At 42.6% G+C, this 19,942-nt stretch overlaps 1 protein-coding gene across 2 annotated transcripts in view; it reads left to right on the top strand.

Annotated features, from left to right (window-relative positions):
- Positions 1-19,942, top strand: part of KLF7 (KLF transcription factor 7) — a 474,435-nt gene that overhangs the window by 428,100 nt on the left and 26,393 nt on the right. For both annotated transcript variants that reach the window (XR_012219719.1, XM_073541904.1), the window contains exon 3: positions 1,455-1,578. Coding sequence is in view for 1 of the 2 variants with exons in the window: in XM_073541904.1 (XP_073398005.1) it covers positions 1,455-1,578 (124 nt within the window). In the remaining variant the exon portion in view is untranslated. The remainder of the gene's footprint in view (positions 1-1,454; positions 1,579-19,942) is intronic.

A 19,942-nucleotide genomic window follows, 5' to 3' on the forward strand; every position in this document is an offset into this window, starting at 1 on the left:
CCGAGTCACAGCTTAGGCAATTGAGCAAATACGGCTCTTTGCTCGTTGTGCCTATTGCTGGGGATAGCACATTGGAGTGCCTCTTTTCTCTCTTTTTTCCATAATCTGTTTACTATTTGGATTTATCAAGGAGAAAAGTCATCTCAGATCTGCAACTGCTTATTGGAGGCCATTATTTGATGCGGAAGGCTGGACAGTTTCACCAGAAGCTTCTTAATTAATTTCCTAGTCATGTAGTAAATATCCTCTAATTAATATACAGTACATAGAATGTATTGAGTGAGGGGGACCTCTGAGATTTTAGGGCAATACATGAAACCTGAAAAAATTGATGTAAGTTCAATGCCCAGAATTGCAAATGAGAAAATACTGGTGTTGAACTGAGTAAATCATCCAAAGTTGCTTCAAGTTCGACTTTTCTCTCTTTTCTTTAGCATGTTTGCAAAAGTCAGTGCAAATGTGTGAAGCTAGCGAGAGGCCTGTAAAAATAAGCTCTAAAAAAGGTGACCTGTTTTATGTGTTATTAGGAACTGGGAGGTGATACCTGTAAAATCTTTCTTTAGTTGAAGAAATAAAGTAATTCCCATAAAATGACTGCAGAACCAGTGCGTTTTCAGGAAATCCTAACAACTAAACTTGTTCTTATTGAGGGATCTCGGACTATACTATATCCAGAACAGATCAGATCTCACTGTCTCATTTTGTATTGCCAATGTTGGCTTGTTAAAGTAATGGCGTACTAACTGTCTATTAATGCTTAGTCACCAATAAATGTCTAGTTTTATACACGAATTTCTAGCACGTTGGATTCCTTTTAACATTTGAATAAATAATCACCATCTCTCTCTTTTTCTGGAAAGTGGTACTGAGAGGGATGATGTGCAGAATGCCAAAACTCCGCACCTTCAGTAATAGCCACAGGTCATGCCATACACATCTCTCAGGATGGTAGTCATGTTACATACCGTAGTTACATATTAATACAGTTGAAAAAAGTCAACTGTCCATTTGTTGATATAACATTGAAGCCATTAACTATACAGAGGTGACCCTATAGGCTTTGTGCTGTATAATTAGCTTCTCAGTATCTCCTTGGCCCCAGGGACTGGATTGAAAAATATTGCCTGATTCATGCTCAGAATTGATTGATCGTGTTGATTGATTGATCGATTGATTGATCGTGATTGTGTATAGCAATGACTGCATTGGGGCCGATGTTCTCTGGGTAGCTCTCTTTACAATACCCAGACAGCAGCTACTTTTAGTGAGTGTGACTCTTTCTGAAATATTACGGTAGTTTCCTGTTTGACATTGATATTTCTTGAGAAATATCATATAGACATCGAAATCCATATCCAACATCTCGACATTATTTGTGCAAAGTAATGTTGGAAGTGAGAATTTTCAGTTTAACTTACTAAAATATGTATATGTCTTTGTGATCTCTCTTTTAGGGGAAAAGCCATATAAGTGCTCCTGGGAAGGCTGCGATTGGCGTTTTGCCCGGAGTGATGAACTTACAAGGCATTACAGGAAACACACAGGGGCAAAGCCATTTAAGTGCAACCACTGTGACAGGTAAGGCACAACATCGCAATGAAAATGTTGGCATTTTAATGTTATTCTGAGCATTCAATTTGTTGAAATGACCGACTGCATTAATTGTAAATTATGTAATATGAGATGACTGTTCTAATTTTCCAGGGATAGTGTAGACAGGCACATCTTACTTCGTTGTGCTTTATATACCAATCTGAAGCAGAGGTTGCCCAATTGTTGATCAAGCTATTTTCATGGATACTTTAGTAGGAGATTGTGAGCAGTTGTGACGCCATGAAATTGCTGACAGTGCTAGATAGGTGAGGGGAAAAGCGGTTTAAAATACCTAGCTTGATGGTAATGTCACTTGCACAACCGAGAATAAAAGCTTTTAGGCTATGTAGCCAAGCAGAAAAAAACGGACTTCTTCCCTGGAAAAACGCTCATTTTTTATGCGTATTTTTGCACGGTTTTGATCGCGTTTTTTACAGGAGCATCCTCCCGCTAATAGAATATACTAGGAAATGCGTTTTTTTCCGCAAAATTAATGAACATGCTGCATTTTTTTCCGCGATGCTTTTTTTTTGCGGGAAAAAACGCATCATGTGCACAAAAATTGCAGAATTCATTAAAAAGAATGGGATGTTTCTTGTATGCGATTTTGAATCGTTTTTACCGGGAAAAACGCTTAAAAATGCGAAAAAAGCGCTTACGTGGGTACACAGTCTTAATGTTCCTTGTGCTAAAATTGCAAGTATCTTGTGGATTGTTCCTCCCGTGGCCGGCGTTCACGGGAGATCGTGATTTTCCAACACATAGCAGGGCTGAAGAACTGGTATGAATAGCAGAAGTGATCGGATGATTGCAGCTTCAAGTCTCCTAAGTAGACTAGTGAACAAAATAAAGGTAAAAAAAATTTTTAAACAGTATTAAAAACACACAAAAGTTCGAACCACCCCCTTTTGCTACATTAAAAATAAAACAATAAAAAACAAATGAAAGTACACAAATTGACAATTTTTTTATCGCTGCATTCTATCAAAATATAAAGTAAATTATTCAGAACGGTAAACAGTAACGAGAAACAAAATCAAAATGACAGAATTGAATTTGTTTGGTTGTCGCAATATTGCAATAAAATACATTAAAAGGCAATCAAAACATCATATCTACCCCATAATGGTCTGAATAAAATTGTCAGATTAAGCAGCAAATAATAAGCCATCACTCAGCCTCAGATCACGAAAAATAGAAACGCTGCGGGTTTTGGGAAATGGCGAAAAACTCAAAAACTTGTTTTCATACAAATTTTGGAATTTTTTTCACCCCTTATAAAAAAATAACCTATACATGTTTGCTATTTGCGTACTTGTACAGACCTGGGGAATCATATTGCAATGTCATTGTTACCATACTGTAAATAAGAAAAATCCAAAACTATTGTGGAATTGCAATTTTTTTTTTTTTTGCAATTTCACCGCACTTGGAATGTTGTTCCCGTTTTCCAGGACACTATGTGGTAAAATCAATGGTGCCATTGAAAAGTACAACTCGTCTGGCAAAAAGTAAGCACTTTACCTTGCGAGCAGGTAATATTTTTTTCTCATCCTTTATTAAGGCACAGTTTCGTTTGCAGATTTTGATGAAGTCTTTTTGAGTTAAGGTCAATAGTAGATTCAAAAGGAATGCCATATTCATTATCAAGTATCTGAATGGCAAGAAGTCTCCCAGACGGTAGAAGCATTCTTGTGTGTGGATGGGAAGTGGAAGGGTGAAAGGAACAGAGTGCTAGAGTAATTACAAGTGACAGCCCTGACATTATCATCTTATGAAAGCTGGATAGTTGAGGCCTAGCAGGCCAGGCAAAGCCTCGCTCAGGCTATTGTCAACGTTATTGAATAAAGATGTGCTTTTAATCGCATTAGAAAAGAGCTGAGGAAGATGAGTTATCAGGCCAAAGAACTCAGGAATAACATTAAAAGAAAAGGCCAGGAAAATATCTGTAATGCAATCACCATTATATATTTAGCTACTGGCCAAATAACAGTTCAGGAAACAGGAAGACAGTTTTTGCCTTTGATTGCAAGGAAATGTGTTTTCATGAACATCCTGCTTTTCCAAGACTTGGCATCCCCTTCCTGTGCCTTCGTATTGTTAATTAACACAATCACAATCCCGAATAGATAACGGCCCCTCGATTTCATGTATCTGGATACGGTGATTCGTATCATGACATAATTGCCATTTCTGTGAATTATGAGGATGATTCTTGTGTTATCCTTTGAATGATGACTGAATTTATATTAAGCTGTTTTATATTCACTTATATCACACTGAATTTGGTGAAAATATCTTATTCAGTGATTTCACAGAGCACTATGCCCCAGCAGCCTTTCAGCTGAACTACTCTATTTTCTTGCCTATGTATTATTCTAGCCTATGCTCATTTACCAGTGTGCGTGCCAAGATAAGCTGTACCAGCCGTGTAATTATGCTTCAAGTATATCAAGTGGTGCAGAAAATCCTGGGCCCTGCAAATAATATACTAACGTGTGCTCATACACTGTACCGACCGTCTACATGCACAGTATATTTTAGGCTTTGTCTATAATTTCTGTCGCTCTAAATTATACAGTTTTCTATATTTTACAGTTACTAAGTGTATATGTGCTGTACCTTAGCAAGGCTTACAAACGTTTTCAGAAATTTATTCCAAAAATAGTCTGCTGTTACTGCTGTGTAATTATTCTATTCTCCCAATAATACTGACTATTACTGCTATGTACTTATTCTATTTCCCACAATAATACTGACTGTTACTGTTGTGTACCTATTCTATTCCCCCCCAATAATACTGACTGCTACTGCTGTGTACGTATTCTATTCTCCCAATAATACTGACTGTTACTGCTGTGTACTTATTCTATTTCTCCCAATAATACTGACCGTTACTGTTGTGTACTTATTCTATTTCCCCCAATAATACTGACCGTTACTGCAAGTGTACTTATTCTATTCCCCCAATAATACTGACTGCTACTGTTGTGTACTTATTCTATTTCTCCCAATAATACTGACCGTTACTGTTGTGTACTTATTCTATTTCCCCCAGTAATACTGACCGTTACTGCTGTGTACTTATTCTATTCCCCCAATAATACTGACTGCTACTGTTGTGTACTTATTCTATTCCCCCAATAATACTGACTCTTACTGCTGTGTACTTATTCTATTCTCCCAATAATACTGACTATTACTGCTGTGTACTTATTCTATTTCCCACAATAATACTGACTATTACTGTTATGTACTTATTCTATTCCCCCCCAATAATACTGACTGCTACTGCTGTGTACTTATTCTATTTCTCCCAATAATACTGACTGTTACTGCTGTGTACTTATTCTATTTCTCCCAATAATACTGACTGTTACTACTGTTACTGCTGTGTACTCATTCTATTCCCCCAATAATACTGACTGCTACTGTTGTGTACTTATTCTATTTCTCCCAATAATACTGACTGTTACTGCTGTGTACTTATTCTATTTCTCCCAATAATATTGACCGTTACTGCTGTGTACTTATTCTATTCCCCCAATAATACTGACTGCTACTGTTGTGTGCTTTTCTATTCCCCCAATAATACTGACTGTTACTGCTGTGTACTTATTCTATTTCTCACAATAATACTGACCGTTACTGCTGTGTACTTATTCTATTTCCCCCCAATAATACTGACCATTACTGCTGTGTACTTATTCTATTCCCCCAATAATAATGACTGCTGCTGTTGTGTACTTATTATATTCCCCCAATAATACTGACTGTTACTGCTGTGTACTTATTCTATTCCTCCAATAATACTGACTGTTACTGCTGTGTACTTATTCTATTTCTCCCCAATAATACTGACCGTTACTGTTGTGTACTTATTCTATTCCCCCAATAATACTGACAGTTACTGCTGTGTACTTATTCTATTCCCCCAATAATAATGACTGCTACTGTTGTGTACTTATTATATTTCCCTAATAATACTGACTGCTACTGCTGTGTACTTATTCTATTTCCTCCCAATAATACTAACCGTTACTGTTGTGCACTTATTCTATTCGCCCTATAATACTGACTGTTACTGCTGTGTACTTATTCTATTCTCCCAATAATACTGACTCTTACTGCTGTGTACTTATTCTATTTCCCCCAATAATACTGATTGTTACTGCTGTGTAGTTATTCTATTTCCCCCCAATAATACTGACCGTTACTGCTGTGTACTTATTCTATTCCCCCAATAATACTGACTGCTACTGCTGTGTACTTATTCTATTCCCCCAATAATACTGACTGTTACTGCTGTGTACTTATAATATTTCCCCCCAATAATACTGACCGTTACTGCTGTGTACTTATTCTATTCCCCCCAATAATACTGACTGCTACTGTTGTGTACTTATTCTATTCCCCCAATAATACTGACTGTTACTGCTGTGTACTTTTTCTATTCCCCCAATAATACTGACCGTTACTGCTGTGTACTTATTCTATTTCCCCCCCAATAATACTGACCGTTACTGCTGTGTACTTATTCTATTCCCCCAATAATACTGACCGTTACTGCTGTGTACTTATTCTATTTCCCCCCCAATAATACTGACCGTTACTGCTGTATACTTATTCTATTTCCCCCAATAATACTGAGCGTTACTGCTGTGTACTTTTTCTATTCCACCAATAATACTGACTGCTACTGTTGTATACATATACTATTCCCCCAATAATACTGACCGTTACTGCTGTGTACTTATTCTATTCCCCCAATAATGCTGACCGTTACTGCTATGTACTTATTCTATTTCCCCCCAATAATACTGACCGTTACTGCTGTGTACTTATTCTATTCCCCCAATAATACTGACCGTTACTGCTGTGTACTTATTCTATTCACCCCCAATAATACTGACCGTTACTGCTGTGTACTTATTCTATTTCTCCCAATAATACTGACTGTTACTGCTGTGTACTTATTCTATTCTCCCAATAATACTGACTTTTACTGCTATGTACTTATTCTATTTCCCCCCAATAATACTGACCGTTACTGCTGTGTACTTATTCTATTCCCCCAATAATACTGACCGTTACTGCTGTGTACTTATTCTATTTCTCCCAATAATACTGACCGTTACTCCTGTGTACTTATTCTGTTTCTCCCAATAATACTGACCGTTACTGCTGTGTACTTATTCTATTTCTCCCAATAATACTGACCGTTACTGCTGTGTACTTATTCTATTCCCCCAATAATACCGACTGTTACTGCTGTGTACTTATTCTATTTCTCCCAATAATACTGACCATTACTGCTGTGTACTTATTCTATTTCTCCCAATAATACTGACCGTTACTGTTGTGTACTTATTCTATTCCCCCAATAATACTGACTGCTACTGTTGTGTACTTATTCTATTTCTCCCAATAATACTGACCGTTACTGTTGTGTACTTATTCTATTTCTCCCAATAATACTGACCGTTACTGCTGTGTACTTATTCTATTCTCCAATAATACTGACTGCTACTGCTGTGTACTTATTCTATTTCTCCCCAATAATACTGACCGTTACTGTTGTGTACTTATTCTATTCCGCCAATAATACTGACAGTTACTGCTGTGTACTTATTCTATTCCCTCAATAATTCCAACTGTTACTGCTGTGTACTTATTCTATTACTCCCAATAATACTGACCATTACTGCTGTGTACTTATTCTTTTTCTCCCAATAATACTGACCGTTACTGCTGTGTACTTATTCTATTTCTCCCAATAATACTGACCGTTACTGCTGTGTACTTATTCTATTCCCCCAATAATACCGACTGTTACTGCTGTGTACTTATTCTATTTCTCCCAATAATACTGACCATTACTGCTGTGTACTTATTCTATTTCTCCCAATAATACTGACCGTTACTGTTGTGTACTTATTCTATTTTACCCAGTAATACTGACCGTTACTGCTGTGTACTTATTCTATTCCCCCAATAATACTGACTGCTACTGTTGTGTACTTATTCTATTTCTCACAATAATACTGACTGTTACTGTTGTGTACTTATTCTATTCCCCCAATAATACTGACCATTACTGCTGTGTACTTATTCTTTTTCTCCCAATAATACTGACCGTTACTGCTGTGTACTTATTCTATTTCTCCCAATAATACTGACCGTTACTGCTGTGTACTTATTCTATTCCCCCAATAATACCGACTGTTACTGCTGTGTACTTATTCTATTCCTCCAATAATACTGACTGCTACTGTTGTGTACTTATTCTATTTCTCCCAATAATACTGACCGTTACTGTTGTGTACTTATTCTATTTTACCCAGTAATACTGACCGTTACTGCTGTGTACTTATTCTATTCCCCCAATAATACTGACTGCTACTGTTGTGTACTTATTCTATTTCTCACAATAATACTGACTGTTACTGTTGTGTACTTATTCTATTCCCCCAATAATACTGACTCTTACTGCTGTGTACTTATTCTATTCTCCCAATAATACTGACTATTACTGCTGTGTACTTATTCTATTTCCCACAATAATACTGACTATTACTGTTATGTACTTATTCTATTCCCCCCCAATAATACTGACTGCTACTCCTGTGTACTTATTCTATTCTCCCAATAATACTGACTGCTACTGTTGTGTACTTATTCTATTTCTCCCAATAATACTGACCGTTACTGTTGTGTACTTATTCTATTCCCCCAATAATACTGACTGCTACTGTTGTGTACTTATTCTATTTCTCCCAGTAATACTGACTGTTACTACTGTTACTGCTGTGTGCTCATTCTATTCCCCCAATAATACTGACTGCTACTGTTGTGTACTTATTCTATTTCTCCCAATAATACTGACTGTTACTGCTGTGTACTTATTCTATTTCTCCCAATAATACTGACTGTTACTACTGTTACTGCTGTGTACTTATTCTATTTCTCCTAATAATATTGACCGTTACTGCTGTGTACTTATTCTATTCCCCCAATAATACTGACTGCTACTGTTGTGTGCTTTTCTATTCCCCCAATAATACTGACTGTTACTGATGTGTAATTATTCTATTCTCCCAATAATACTGACTGTTACTGCTGTGTACTTATTCTATTCTCCCAATAATAATGACTGTTACTGCTGTGTACTTATTTTATTATCCCCCCAATAATACTGACCGTTACTGCTGTGTACTTATTCTATTTCTCCCAATAATACTGACCGTTACTGCTGTGTACTTATTCTATTCCCCCAATAATACTGACCGTTACTGCTGTGTACTTATTCTGTTTCTCCCAATAATACTGACCGTTACTGCTATGTACTTATTCTGTTTCTCCCAATAATACTGACCATTACTGTTGTGTACTTATTATATTTCCCCCCAATAACACTGACTGCTACTGTTGTGTAGTTATTCTATTTCCCCCCAATAATGCAGACTGTTACTGCTGTGTACTTACACTCCCCGAGGCTATGTGCACACGGTGCGGAATCTGCTGTGAAATTTTCCGCGCAGATTTTACTAAATCCTTAGCTCAAATTACCTGCATTTTTCCTGCGGATTTAGTGCATTTTTTGTGCGGAATTACTGCGTATTTTGTGCTGTTTTCCCCTGAGGTTTTCCACCTGCAGATTTCTAGAATGGAGCAGGTGGAAAACTGCAGCAAAACCGCACAAAAGAAGTGACATACTGCATTTTTCAATCCGCAGCAAATCTGCATGGAAATAAACGCACCATGTGCACTGCGGATTTTGTTTTACATAGGCTATAATGGTACTATACATCACCTGGAGTTCTGCTGCCAATCTGCAGGGCCAAATCTGCTGCGGACCCGCAGCAGAATCCACACCAGGTGCACATAGCCATAACAGAAGTTATGTCGCTTATCCATGTTATGTAAATAAAAGCTTATAACCTGACATTAAATTCATCCATAAGTTGTATAAATTATTCTTTTGAAAGCTGAAACCCTCCGAAATGTGGTTTGGGTTAAGAAAATAAACTGGCATCAATGCAGAAATATTGTTCATTTAATGGACACAGAATGGTCAGATTTTGGCAAGACAAAAGTTTTGTCAGCCACAGAAAGTAATGTGATATTCAAACAAACAATTAACTTAAAATACAAATATATGTTGCATAACATTGGTGAACGAAATTGTGTTGCTATTAGAGTCATATTTAATATTTTGTGTGACTTCCATGAACTTGAAGGACTGCATCCATGCGATTCAACAATGATTCATACAATTTATTAATGAAGTCATCAGGAATAGCAAAGAATGCAGCCTTACATGCCTCCCAGAGTTCATCTAGATTCTTTGGTTTTGTCTTCCTAGCTTCCTCTTTCATCCTACCCCAAAGATGCTCAATGGTGTTCAAGTCTGGTGACTGGGCTGGCCAGTCCTTTAGCACCTTGACTTTCTTTGCCTGGAGGAACTTTGTTGTAGAGATGGATGTATGAGATGGAGCACCATCCTGCTGCAGAATTTGACCCCTTTTATGATTTGGAATATAAGAGGTAGCTAATACTTATTGATATTTTAGGCTATTGACATTGCCTTCCACCTTGAAAATGTTTCGCACACCCCCATACTGAATGTAACCCCAGACCATGATCTTTCCACAACCAAATTTAACTATTTTCTGAGTGTATTTTGGATCCATACAGGCTCTAGTAGGTCTCCTGCAGTATTTGTGGCGGCTGTAGTGTGATTCTACTGAAGATTCATCAGAAAAATCCACCTTTTGCCACTTTTCCAGCGTCCATCTGTTTAGCAGGCTGTGGGGCTTTGCAAATGCCATACGGTTTTTTATTTGCCTTTTGTTTAGTGCTGGCTTCTGGGCACTGATTCGACCATGGAGGCCATTTCGAGACAGAATCCTACAAACTGTTCTAGTTGACACAGGGACTTGAGGTGACCAGGCCTTTTGGAGCTCTGCTGCAGTGGAAGAGGGGCTTGCTTTGGATTTTCTAACCAACAAACATTCCTCCTGACCAGTTGCCTTGCAGGGTCTGCCGCACCTGGGCTTGTCTAACACATCTCCAGTTACTTTGAATCTTTTTTTAATTCTTTGTACTTGACGCTGAGACATGTTAAAGGGAAGGTGCCATCCAAAAAATTTTTTTTCAGCAATTGAAAAAATGTAAAGAATTAATGTTTACATTTTCTTAAAAAATATTATCGTTTGTTTTTAATTTTGCAAAATATGAAAAATAATTTTAAAAAGTTTGGCATTTCCACTTGTTAACACTAGGGGGAGCAGCTACTGAAATCTGGAACAAAAACCTATGACATCTATAGACACAGTGAGCAGCCATTTTGATGGGGCTTGCAAAGTTACTGACTGTCTTTGCATGTAAAGTCTGGATCAGAACAGGCCATCAATCAGCAGACATGTTTCCTGGATTTCTGTGGAGCAGACAAGCAGACGGTCCATCCATGTGAATAAAACACAGCGCTCAGATACACGGCTCAGCAGTCAGTATCACACAGGAGAGGATTAGATACACGGCTCAGCAGGCAGTATCACACAGGAGAGGATTAGATACACGGCTCAGCAGGCAGTATCACACAGGATAGGATTAGATACACGGCTCAGCAGTCAGTATCACACAAGAGAGGATTAGATACACGGCTCAGCAGGCAGTATCACACAGGAGAGGATTAGATACACGGCTCAGCAGGCAGTATCACACAGAAGAGGATTAGATGCACGGCTCAGCAGGCAGTATCACACAGGAGAGGATTAGATACACGGCTCAGCAGGCAGTATCACACAGGGAAGGATTAGATACACGGCTCAGCAGGCAGTATCACACAGGAGAGGATTAGATACACGGCTCAGCAGGCAGTATCACACAGGAGAGGATTAGATACACGGCTCAGCAGACAGTATTACAGATATGCCCACACTGGTGAAACTTCCAGCCCCCCCCAATTATACACAAGACTATGGGCTGTATAAGTCACTGTCCTCCTCAGACAGCCATAAAAGCAAAGGTGTCAGATTACCGGAGATCACTGGGGCTGTGTGTGAGGAGGCGGAGACAGAGCAGGAGGACGCTGGAGCAGGAAGCACAGGGCCGAGCCTGGAGCAGGACAGAGGAGCATAGATTAAAGTCACCCGCACTCACCACTCTCCATCCACCGGCTCCAGTGAGCGCTTCTCTCCTCTGCTGACCACCTTCTCCTTTTCTTCAGCCTCTCCTCACAACACAGGACCTGTTATGCCACAAGTGGTCCTGTGATAGAGGGTAAGTGGAGCTCAGCAGATAGCACTGGGCTACAGTACAATGGCGCCCAGCCACACCTACAGCAGTGAATGGTGCAGCCCACAGGGGTGTGCCCAGCTCTCTGCTACTGAGGCTGCAATGTGCGGTCGGAAGCCGACCGCAGTTTCCTATGTGCAGGGACGGCCATGTTTGCAGACTGTATGAGTCCTCCACAGATCTGCAAATCAAGATGGCAGCGCCCAGTGGCTACATGAAAACATTATTACAAACAAACCATAAATCCTGGTTAGTACAACATTTGCTTTAACAACATGTTTTGTAACTTACTATTTTTTTGCAAATTATATAAAATTGCGGCACCTTCCCTTTAAAGGCGCCAGCCACCTCAGCAGTGGATCTGGTCTTCAGCCTCTTGATAATCCAGGCTTTAGTCGCAGGGTGGATTTCTGGCGTGTTGTCAGAGCTCAAGTTGCAGCTCAAGTGAAGGTCTGGTGTGCTGGGTTTCTTTTTATACACACCCACTAATTAACCGATCATTTACTGAGCACAGGTGAGGATGTAAACTAGGATTGGGGGCATTATATGACCAGGCGACAAAACTTTTGTCTTGCCAAAATCTGACCATTCTGTGTTGATTAAATAATCAATATTTCTGCATTGATGCCAATTTATTTTCTTAACCTAAACCACATTTCGGTGGGTTTCAGCTTTCAAAAGAATAATTTATACAACCAATGGATGAATTTAACATTAGGTTATAAACTTTAATTTACATAACATGGATAAGCAACATAACTTCTGTCAGGGAGTATATTATATTCCTATTATATTCCCCCAATAATACTGACTGTTACTGCTGTGTACTTATTCTATTTCCCCCCAATAACACTGACTGTTACTGCTGTGTACTTGTTTTATTTTCCCCAATAATACTGTTACTCTTGTGTACTTATTCTATTTCCCCCAATAATATTACAGTAGTTAAAGGGGTTTTCCAGTTTGTTTAAAAAATTGACAGCTGCAAGCCACAGAGATCAATGAAGAAAAGAAGGTATACCTAACTGCTTCAGAGCTGGCATTCCGACTGTCTCCACCAAAATGCTAGCGATGATGACACGACCACCAGTACTGTCCACTGCAGCCACTGAATGCCTGCGGGATAAGCATACTAGTGGCCCGGGTGTCATTGCTTGTGGTCTAGCAGAGACCATCAGAACACCAGCAATGAGGAGGAAGCAGATTCTATGGTTTAGTATATCCTCTTTTCTTCCCATGGCTTGCTACTGTTGGATTTGTAAATGTGCTATAAATTCCATTAAAAATACATTTATTAACGCAAAACAGAACAAGTATATTTTTGTGTTATTTAGCAATAACATTTTGGAACATTTTGTTTAGTAATCTTCTTCCATCACATGAAAAACACTGACTTGGAACTTCATAAAGCCAGATCCCACCAACAGACCAAGTGCTAGGCCCTGACTCTACTCCAATCCTGCTTTCTACTGCAGTCTTGATGAACTGCCTGCTGTAGTAAGATGCGCTTCTTAATGAATTTGACACATCTCTCAACTGTTTAAACCACCATCAGAAATGTTAGTTCAGTCAGGGGCTTGAGTGCAATTCTGTCATAATTTAGTGTCATAAATTATCATGAATTAGTCAGGCGTGCTTTGTCACACCTCGTACTGCCCCAGATCTGGACACTTTCCTAAAAAGGAAGAAGAGTTGACCTGGAGTGGCGTAAAATGTTTCAGAAATCTGTCAAGAACACCTTGATGGATCGGGACCACAGTATTAGTCCTAAGTGCTAAGTGCAAAGTCAAACTTTGGGAAAAAGATGCTCTTCCTGCCTGCGCTCCCCACTCTTCACCGTTCACAAAGTCCACAGATTGCCCACTCCAGAATTTATAGAGACCATTTATTATTATCGTGCATTTGTATAGTGCCATTTATTCCATGGCGCTTTACATGTGAAAAGGGGAAATATAGACAAGTATAATAAACAAGTGTAAGACAATGGACACACAAGGAGAGGGGACCCTGCCCGTGAGGGCTCAGTCTACAGGGATGGGTGAGGATACAGTAGAAGAGGGTAGAGCAGGTCATTTGGTGGTTCAGTAGACCGAGGATCATTGCAGGCTGTAGGCTTGTCCGAACAGGTGGGTCTTCAGGTTCTTCTTGAAGGTTTCCGTTGATGGTGAGAGTCTGATGTGTTGCGGCAGAGAGTTCCAGAGTATGGGGGAAGCACAAGAGAAGTCTTGTATGCGGTTGTGGCAAGACGAGATAAGGGGAGAGTAGAGAAAGAGATCTTGAGATGATCGAAGGTTGCGTGCGGGTAGGTACCTGGAGACCATGTCACAGATGTATGGAGGAGACAGGTTGTGGATGGCTTTGTATGTCATGGTTAGGGTTTTGAATTGGAGCCTCTGGGCAATAGGAAGCCAGTGAAGGGCCTGGCATAGGGGGGAGGCTGGGGAGTAGTGGGGAGACAGGTGGATTAGTCGGACAGCAGAGTGTAGGATGGACTGGAGTGGTGCCAGAGTGCTAGAGGGTAGGCCAGAGAGAAGGAGGTTGCAATAGTCGAGGCGGGAGATGATAAGAGCATGCACTAGTGTTTTTGTGGTTTCGTGGTTGAGGAATGAGCGGATCCGGGAGATATTTTTGAGTTTGAGGCGGCAGAAGGAGACAAGGGCTTGGATATGTGGTTTGAAAGAGAGTGCAGAGTCGAGGATCACCCCAAGGCACCGAGCGTGCGGTACTAGGGAAAGAGAGCAGCCATTGACATCAATGGATAGGTCTGGTGGAGGGGTAGAGTGAGATGGGGGAAAGATGTTGAATTCTGTTTTGTCCATGTTCAGTTTGAGAAAGCGAGCAGAGAAGAAGGCTGAGATAGCAGACAGACATTGTGGGATTTTGATCAGTAAGGAGATGAGGTTGGGTCCAGATAGGTAGATCTGCGTGTCATCAGCGTAGAGGTGATACTGCAAACCGTGGGATTCTATGAGCTGTCCCAAGCCGAAGGTATAGATGGAGAATAGTAGGGGTCCTAGGACAGAGCCTTGAGGAACACCTACAGACAGGGGCGAGGTGAGGAGGTGGTGTGTGAGAGGGAGACACTGAATGTTCGGTCTGTTAGATATGACGAGATCCAGGATAGGGCCAAGTCTGTGATGCCAAGAGATGAGAGAATCTGTAGCAGGAGGGAATGGTCCACGGTGTCGAAGGCAGAGGACAGGTCCAGGAGGAGGACAGAGTAGTGTCGCTTGCTCTTGGCGGTTAGTGAGTCGTTAGTGACTTTAGTTAGGGCAGTTTCAGTTGAGTAATGCAGTCAGAAGCCAGATTGTAACCTGTCAAAGAGGGAACAGGAGGAGAGGTGGGAGGACAGTTCAAGATATACATGCTGTTCCAGTAGTTTTGAGGCGTAAGGGAGAAGAGATATCAGGTGATAGTTAGACACAGAGGATGGGTCAAGGGAGGGCTTTTTGAGGATGGGTGTGATTGAGGCATGTTTGAAGGATGAGGGAAAGACCATTTGTAAGTGAAAGGTTGAAGAGGTGTGTTAGAGATGGGATGAAGACTGTGGCCAAGTTAGGGATGAGGTGGGACGGGAGTGGGTCGAGGGCACAAGTGGTGAGGTGTGATCTTGACAAAAGGGTGGAGCACTGATCTTCTGTCATGGTGGAGAAGCTGGCTTTTGCAGAACAGGGCTGAGCGGCTAAGAGGGGCATTGGGGGCTGCGGGCCAAAGTTTTGTCTGATCGTATCGATCTTCTGCTTAAAGAAGGAGGCAAAGTCTTCAGCAGAAATGAGAGGAGAGGGAGGAGGTGCTGTGGGATGGAGTAGAGAATTGAAAGTGTTGAAGAGCTGTTTAGGGTTGTGAGCCAGGGAGGATGTGAGAGATGCGAAGTAAGTTTGTTTTGCGGCAGAGAGCGTGGACTTAAAGCTGGCAAGGGACTGCTTGTATGCGTTGAAGTGCTCAGTAGAATGTGTTCTCTTCCATCTCCGCTCAGCGGCCCTGGAAACCCGTCTCAGTTCTTTGGTCAGGCTGGTCAGCCAGGGCTGCCTGTTGATTGTTCGAGTTTTGCTCTGCGTGAGGGGGGCAGCTGAATCAAGTGTTGCTGTTATTGTGGTGTTATAAAAAGTGGCAGCAGCGTCTGTGTCATGAAGGGAAGCTATGTCTGTAAGAGGGAGAAGGAACTCAGAGAGTGATTGTAAATCGAGGTGTTTGAGATTCCTGCGAGGGTGAGTGTGTTTATGGAGCGGGGATTGCGGAGTAGGAGAGGGAAGAGAATGTCAGTAGGTTGTGGCCAGACGGGGAGGGGTGAGTTATTGAGATTAGTGAGGGAACAGAGACGGGTGAAGATAAGGTCCAGCGTGTGACCATCTTTGTGAGTGGCCGAAGAGGACCATTGAGTGAGGCCGAGGGAAGCCATGAGCGATAGAAGTTTAGAGGCAGCCGGGGTGGAAGTGTCAATGGGGATGTTGAAATCGCCCATGACGATGGTTGGGATGTCAGAAGAAAGGAAATGGAGTAGCCAGGTGGTGAAGTGGTCAAGAAAGGTGGAGATGGCTAGTTCTGGGGGGCGATAGATGACAGCCAGTTGGAGGTTGGAGGGGGAATAGATGCGGACAGAGTGCACCTCGAACAAGGGAAGAGTAGCGGAGGGTGGCAGAGGAATTGGGGTAAAGGAGCAGGTATCAGACAGGAGCAAGCCAACTCCTCCACCACGTTTGTTGCTGGGGCGAGGGGTGTGAGAGAGATGGAATCCGCCATAGGAAAGTGCAGCTGTAGAGGCTGTGTCAGAGGGAGTGAGCCAGGTTTCAGTGATGGCAAGGAAGGAGAGTTTGTTGGTGATAAAGAGGTCTTGGATAGTGTTGAGCTTTCCGATACCGCAAGTATCGGGTATCGGCCGATATTAGCTGTATCGGAATTCCGATACTGACTTCCGATACTTTTTTCATATCGGAAAAATATCGGAATCGGAAGTTCCCATAATGCTATCAGCTCGCTCGCTTTGATTCAGCCAATGGGATTCCTCAGAAGTGTGGACACATCCTGTTAAGCATGTAGGCATGTTAACTATTGGCATGGCTGTGATTGGCTGCTGAAATGATGTCATGATGCACTATAAAAGCCACTGCCGCCGCCATTTCTGGTCACTCTGCTGTGAATTCAGTTAGGGACAGGCTGCCGTTGAAGACTGTGAGGGACAGTTAGAAATAGCGATTCTCAAAACAATATTGTGCTTTACCCAGGCTACATAAACCACCACTGTAGCTTGCTTTTCCCTAGCAGCAGTGTTCACAGCTGTCTGCAAGGGCTATGTGAGTGCAGCTCACGCTGTGGAGTGGGTCCTGCAGCCACGTCTGGTTGTAGGCCGCCCAGCGTGCCCCACTGCTGCCTCATACATATTTTTCTTTTTGAGCTGCTTATTTTAAAAAAATTCTATCTAGTGTGCTTCCATCTGTATCCATATACGTTGGTTGCAAACACCAGTAGTAGTCAGTGGAGCCTTTCTGCAGCCTGTCAGTGCTAGTGCCCACTTAGCTGCACTGATCACGGCTGTCTGAGAGGTCTCTGACTGTGTGTTTTTTTTTTTCCCCCCCAAAAAAAACAACAAAGTTCACCAAACACTACATTTGAAAGTTGTGTAGGCCACATTATCTCCTATTAAAGTGTAGTCGACACACACACTTCATAAAATTAGTGTTTCTTATACCTGTAACCAGCTGTTCAGGAATAAGCACACTAAGGCCCCCCTTTGTACTTTTCTGCCTATCTTTCTCAGTCTAGCAAGATGAAGAAGGCAGGGAGTAAGGCACGTGGCCGTGGATGTGGAGTTTCAGCAGGGAGAGGACGTGGGGATTCTGCAGGGAGAGGACGTGGGGATTCTGCAGGGAGAGGACGTGGGGATTCTGTGCCTGCTGTTGGCACCAGTGAGTCAGCATCCCCCAGTTTTAGCAGGCAACAGTCCTTTATGCACAGCTTTGTAGGACCTCACCGTACCCCACTGCTGCGGGAGGAACAAATTGAAGCCGTTGTCGGATGGATGGCAGCTAACGCATCGACTTCAATTACTTCCACATCCTCTCAGGGCCAGAGCACCGAAGAGCAACCATCTGTCTCTTCACCACCTGCCAAAGTGCCCAGGCAGTCAGAGACCCCTGGACAGGAGCCATCACAGTCTCTACTTCTGTTCTCGGAATCTGTTGGTTTGGAAAGAGGGGGCCAGCCAAGCAGCATTCCAGAATGTGAAGAAGAGGGAGTATGCAGTGATGCGCAACTTCTTTGTCCCTCTGAATCTGAAGAGGCGGGTGGGCCAGTGCCTATGGTCAGCACACCTCAGTACGCATCAGATGATGACGAGACTCAGTTACCACTTTCTGGTGCGTACGGTGCTGGCTTGACAACCCAGGAGAAGCAGGTGTTTGAAGAGGGGAGTGTAGATGATGAGGTCCTTGACCCATCAAAGCGTGAGGAACAGGAAGGTGGTGGGAGCAGCTCTGAGGAAAAGATTCCCCGAACGGCCAAAACCGGAGGGAGAGGGAGGGGGCAGACTTGGTTGCCTGTAGCCTCCACTTCGGCACCCGTTAGGAGCATTCCACTTTCAAAAGGCAAAAAAGGCGCTCCCAAGACTTGCAGTGCGTGGTCCTTTTTTGACACAGTTGCAGATGACATTTGCTTTGTCAAATGCAAGCTGTGCCATCAGAAAGTCAAAAGAGGGAAAAATGTCAGCAACCTCAATACCACTAATATGTGGAAACATGTGCGGACCAAGCACGAGCTGGAGTTACACAGACACAATGAAGACGTAGGCCAACGTACAGCACCACCTACCACCTCTTCAGCTCGTGGTGGGGCCTCTTCCTCCAGCTCACACACATCTGGTTCGGCTTCCTCACAGGATCGCCAAGGAAGAACCTCTGGCACTGTTGTCCGTTGACCCTGTGACATTCCACCCACAGCACCACGTTCCAAGTCATCCTCATACTCCCAGGCCACTCGGCAGCCATCGGTAGCACAGGCATGGGAGAAAAGGCGGCCATACTCGGCAAACCATCCCCGAGCACAGGCTCTGAATGCTGGCATTGCCAAACTACTGGCCCTTGAAATGCTGTCATTCAGGCTGGTGGAGACTGACACCTTCCGGGACTTAATGGCATTGGCAGTCCCACAATACACTGTGCCCAGCCACTTTTATTTCAGCAGGCGAGCCGTCCCAGCCCTGCAGAAACATGTGGAGGCAAACATAAAACATGCGCTACTAAACGCCGTCAGTAGCAAGGTCCACCTGACCACCGATGCGTGGACCAGTAACCATGGACAGGGACGATACCTTTCCCTCACTGCCCATTGTGTCAATGTTGTGGAGCCGGGTACAGATCTGGAGAGTGGCGCTCTACGTGTTCTGCCAACTCCACGGATTGCAGGAATCCAGTCTGTACACATTGACTCCTCCTCCTACTCCAGTTCCTCTGAAACAGCGCAGCAGTAGCCTGTTACGACTGATATGAGCACAGCCGTGGCCAAACGTCAAGAGGCCGTACTGAAATTAATTTCATTGGGGAATCGAAGTCACACAGCGCAGGAGCTCTGGAATGCCATCAAGCAGGAGTGCGACGTGTGGTTTCTGCCAGCGAATCTCCAGCCAGGCATGGTAGTGTGTGACAATGGCCGAAATCTGGTGGCAGCTCTTGGCCTTGGCAACCTCACTCACATCCCATGTCTGGCACATGTGCTCAACTTGGTCGTGCAGAGCTTTCTGAGGGACTATCCGGATCTTGATGCACTGCTGCACAAGGTCCGCATAGAGTGCGCTCACTTGCGGCGTTCCAACACGGCAAGATCGCGCCTTGCTGCTCTGCAGCGCCGATTACGCCTTCCGGAACATCGCATCATATGTGACCTACCCACCAGGTGGAATTCAACATTACATATGTTGGAGCGGTTGTGTGAGCAGCAGGCAGCAGTCATGGAGTACCAGCTGCATCAGGCGCAAACTGTCATGATCCCAGTGCAGGTTTTTGAGCTGCACACTGGGGGTTAATGTCTGGAGCTCTGTGCAGGTTTTGACCTGCACACT

The sequence above is a fragment of the Dendrobates tinctorius genome, unplaced genomic scaffold (assembly GCF_039654945.1).
Source record: "Dendrobates tinctorius isolate UK_male_01 unplaced genomic scaffold, ASM3965494v1 ptg000125l, whole genome shotgun sequence".
NCBI classification, from domain to species: domain Eukaryota; kingdom Metazoa; phylum Chordata; class Amphibia; order Anura; family Dendrobatidae; genus Dendrobates; species Dendrobates tinctorius.